Raw genomic sequence first — 4,370 nt, 5'->3', positions numbered from 1 at the left:
CTGATGATGAAGGACTCAGGCTGATGATGATGGACTCAGGCTGATGATGAAGGACTCAGGCTGATGATGAAGGACTCAGGCTGATGATGATGGACTCAGGCTGATGATGATGGACTCAGGCTGATGATGATGGACTCAGGGTGATGATGAAGGACTCAGGGTGATGATGAAGGACTCAGGCTGATGATGAAGGACTCAGGCTGATGATGAAGGATTCAGGCTGATGATGATGGACTCAGGCTGATGATGAAGGACTCAGGCTGATGATGAAGGACTCAGGCTGATGATGAAGGACTCAGGCTGATAACAAGGAAAGTGGACACAAATTCTTCTAATTCCAAAATGTATTAATCTGAAGAACACGTATTTAATTAATCTAATATTTATTACCGAGTGGTTAAAACGTTTATTATGTGGTTAGATCTACAAGTTAAAACTATATGCCTACACTGAAATAAGTGTAACTGTAAGGTAAGTTGGCTTCTTAAGATGGTCAAAAAAAGTGAATAGTTTAATCCATCAACCAACTAAATGTATTTATTCATATTCACTTAATGTAAAATCCTTCATGCGGACAACATTGATCCTGAAGTATTACACTGTATTCTAATGCTGTCTGCTGACACTAAACTGAGCTAAAGACCTCGAGCTGAGTCCACACAGCCATACAGGTCTCACCAGTCCTGAGAGTAATTAAGGCTTGCTGACGCTGAACTAAAGCAGAGCTGTGTGTGTGTGTGTGTGTATTACTTCACAGGGAATGCACAGGCTTTGGTTAAAGTACTTTATGAGCAGTTGAAAGCAGAATCAGATCACCACTCTACTGACACTTTAGATACTCTTGTTGAATGTGGCCACTGGACTCTCCAGCCTTCAAACAGCAGTCTCTGAAAGATCAGAGCGGGTCCTAGCCGCACCCACGCTACGTCAGGTAATGTCCGGGACTGGTATTGATATACCTGTCAGGCTGACTGGGGAAGGAGCCTCTGGGCTAATGGAAGCTTCAGACAGCTCAAACAGCAGAGAGCAAACACACTTCACATCCAGAGGAGCAGCCAGCCAGACTGAAAATGCTGATGGAGTTGAAGCAGAGAACCTCCTGAGAGCCTCCAGAGAACCTCCCAAGGAAAAATGGGACTAGTACATCACATCCTTAAACATTCCTATATCATCAGGTAGTTTGGAAAAGGCGTCAGTAACCAAGCGGTGCCCGTTAAGGAGTTTGGTGTTGCAATTTTAACCTCATGTTGATTCTGTTTCCTGCCACCTGGAAACCTTTAAATCAGCACACTAGAACCGGTTTGTCTGGAGTTATGTAAAAACATTTCATAAACATCATATCAATAAATGTTACCAATGAGCAGGAAGAGAATGTTTTATGGCATCTGAAGCACTCCAAGAATGCATCAACCCTGCAGTTCTTCAATAAATAAGTATTTATTTCTCAAAATCATGCAAGTCCATCAGTGTCTTTGAGTTTCCCTTACAGGTTTAACACTTAGTTATGGATTCACAACTCAGAACAGCACACTCACTTGTGACAGGTTATTTTCCTACAACTTTTTCTTCCCCCCCCCCATGAGCTTTGTTATCAAAATTCTTTACATGAGTAAAATTCCACTTATATAGTTGGCTTGAGCCGAGTTGTTATTGCAATGGTTTTCACATTGTTTTTGTGAAATTAAACAAAAGTGCTTTTTAATGTCCTATGGCGATGCAGAAATAAGGTTGGTGCGCAATGGTTGGAGCGATGTTGTAATAAGCAATAATCTATCATAGCACAGTAATACTTTCTAACGATACACATGTCCGACGCTCGGATGGAACCATCAGCCACTTCAACACTCGGGACGTGAAATTAGGCGCCCAATGAGAGAAAGCAGGAGGCGTGGTGACAGGCGCGTCTCCCTCTGCTGCTTTGTGTGGACAGTGTGGGTAGGTCCCATTGGACTCCCTGAATGAGTATTGCTTCAGCGTAGGTCAAACTCCATTCAGACAGGGGGAAAAGCACATTTCTACGGCGTCTCCACAAAGGCATGAAAGGAAGCCTTTGCAGACTCTTCAACCAAAGGAAATGAATTCTTGGCTGATGACACTGGTTTTGAAATACACAAGAAAGCCCACAACACTTGGATAGCATAGAGATATCTTAAGTGATCTTAAACCTATAAAACTTTGCATGACGTAGGTCATCTGGTGTCTTAAATTTTTCAAACGTTCTCCTTAAACTTGCATAATAAACATGCAAAAATGAAACTTTTTTTCCAGATAGTTTTCTAGAACTTGTATATAAACAGTTAACTCTGCTGTTGCATAAATGCATTACCAAATGAATGAAGAAAAAGAAAAAAATAGAATAAATGTGATGAGGTGTTTCTGCTATGATGTGTGTTGATAAGGTGTGAGGTGTTTCTGCTATGACGTGTGATGATAAGGAGTGAGGTGTTTCTGCTATGATGTGTGATGATAAGGAGTGAGGTGTTTCTGCTATGACGTGTGATAAGGTGTGAGGTGTTTCTGCTATGACGTGTGATAAGGTGTGAGGTGTTTGCTATGACGTGTGATAAGGGGTGAGGAGTTTCTGCTATGACGTGATGATAAGAGGTGAGGAGTTTCTGCTATGACATGATGATAAGAGGTGAGGAGTTTCTGCTATGACATGTGATGATAAGAGGTGAGGAGTTTCTGCTATGACATGTGATGATAAGAGGTGAGGAGTTTCTGATATGAGTCCAGCAGGCGTACTAATGCCTCCTGTGGTACAGTGTCTCACACACCCCATGTAGGTTAGTCATACTGTAGCCCTCTGAGTTTAGAAACTTTCACAACTCCAGTAACTGTCATACAGATACAAATTGTCTCTCCAGATAAACACCAGCCCAGCCCAAACCCGGCGGCCTGCCGGTCAGGTCCCCGGAAGAGCCGCCTCTCTCTGTGAGCCTGTTTGCATAGCACACCCTTTTCTTGGTAAGGCACTGTTCCAGTCTGTCACACCAGGACAATTCATCAGGGTGCCCATACTTCTCTGCCCTTTTTGGCCTCTATCCATTCATGCGTCCATCTATCTACTCATCCATTCACACATCCTTTCTTCATCTATCACTCCCTTCATCCTGACAAACAAGGAGGTGGAGAAGGAGAGAGAGATAATTGTGTTCTTTTCATGCATGTTCTGCTATAGATGTCCTCCTCCCCCCGCAAGGCCCTCCCTATACCTCCTCCCTCCCTCTCTCTCTCTCCCTCCCTCTCTCTCCCCTCTCTCTCTCTCTCTCGCTCTTTCTTTTTGCTTGTCTTTGCTTGTGACTTATAATGCAAATGTCGGATGAAGAAGCACTGAGCGCTCAAACGTTTCTCCCTCTCAGCATGTGTGCGCATCCCAGTGCATTCTGGAAGTAGGTCGATGGAGAAGCAGTTCAGCTATGTACAGGATCGCAAAAACGCATTCCGAACAGTCCCTTTCTTCACAACAATCACCAAGAAAAAAGTCCAAGGGACCGGAGTCTCTCTGTGTCCGTGTGTGTGTGTGTGTGTGTGTGTGTGTGTGTGTGTGTGTGTGTGTCCTTGAGGTGTGCGTTAGTTGAGCTGGTCCTCGTATTGTTTGCGGAAGCAGTCTCCCGCCGGGAAGAATTCCCAGCAGCGTTCCTGGTACATTTTCCAAACGTAGGACTCCTGTGACAGCAGACAGACACAGCAGCAAAAAAACAGACATGAGAGACGTCCACGCAGCGGATGGCGTGAGATTAGATCTGGAACTTTAGACTGATCTGGGAGATCAGCAGATGGACAGATAGACAGACAAATAAAGAGAGATTAGCACACAATGTCAGACAGACAGCTGGTTGATTGACAGCTGGCGGGTTGGGAGATTACCTGGCCTGTGTGTTCTGTTTCATCCTTATTAATGAGATACATCACGAAAAACCTGCAAAACACATTTCAATCAGCACTGCTTTCAGACAAAATCCTACATACATTTACATGCTTACAGAACACTGTCTACAGGTAGCATCTTTGTATGGTAGCACACTTTAACTTACCTTGTTTGTTTGTTAACAGATACTTATAACATTCACGTTTTTCTACACTTTTTTTTCTTGACATAATTAACTCTGAAGACAGATAAAAATAACCTGAAGGTGTTTATTTTTTTATTCTGAGGTGTTGGATTAACTGATAATTGCAATATGTTCTTTAATCTGACAGCAGGCAACAGATCCTGAACGAGCTGTTCACAAAGACCATGTGGAACATTCCCACCATCCAAACAAACAAAAATAACAACACTGGTAATCTCACACACAGAGAGAGAGAGAGAGAGAGAGAGAGAGAGAGAGAGAGAGAGAGAGAGAGAGAGAGAGAGAGAGAGAGAT

At 43.3% G+C, this 4,370-nt stretch overlaps 1 protein-coding gene across 7 annotated transcripts in view; it reads right to left on the bottom strand.

Annotated features, from left to right (window-relative positions):
- Nucleotides 1–1,418: 1,418 nt before the first annotated feature.
- ryr2a (ryanodine receptor 2a (cardiac)) overlaps nucleotides 1,419–4,370 on the bottom strand; it is a 191,129-nt gene continuing 188,177 nt past the window's right edge. For 6 of the 7 annotated variants that reach the window (XM_035533858.2, XM_081697661.1, XM_035533860.2 and 3 more), the window contains 2 exons: nucleotides 3,871–3,922; nucleotides 1,419–3,669 (listed from right to left, as the gene is read on the bottom strand). In XM_035533858.2, coding sequence (XP_035389751.2) covers nucleotides 3,574–3,669; nucleotides 3,871–3,922 — 148 coding nt within the window. In that variant the 3' untranslated portion in view covers nucleotides 1,419–3,573. The remainder of the gene's footprint in view (nucleotides 3,670–3,870; nucleotides 3,923–4,370) is intronic. The other variant, XR_014117195.1, reaches the window with a different exon arrangement.

The sequence above is a fragment of the Electrophorus electricus genome, chromosome 15 (genome assembly GCF_041902795.1).
Source record: "Electrophorus electricus isolate QZ-2024a chromosome 15, ASM4190279v1, whole genome shotgun sequence".
Lineage (NCBI taxonomy): Eukaryota > Metazoa > Chordata > Actinopteri > Gymnotiformes > Gymnotidae > Electrophorus > Electrophorus electricus.
The sequence above is the reverse complement of the archived record's forward strand: the minus strand, read 5'-3'. Positions and strand labels throughout refer to the sequence as shown.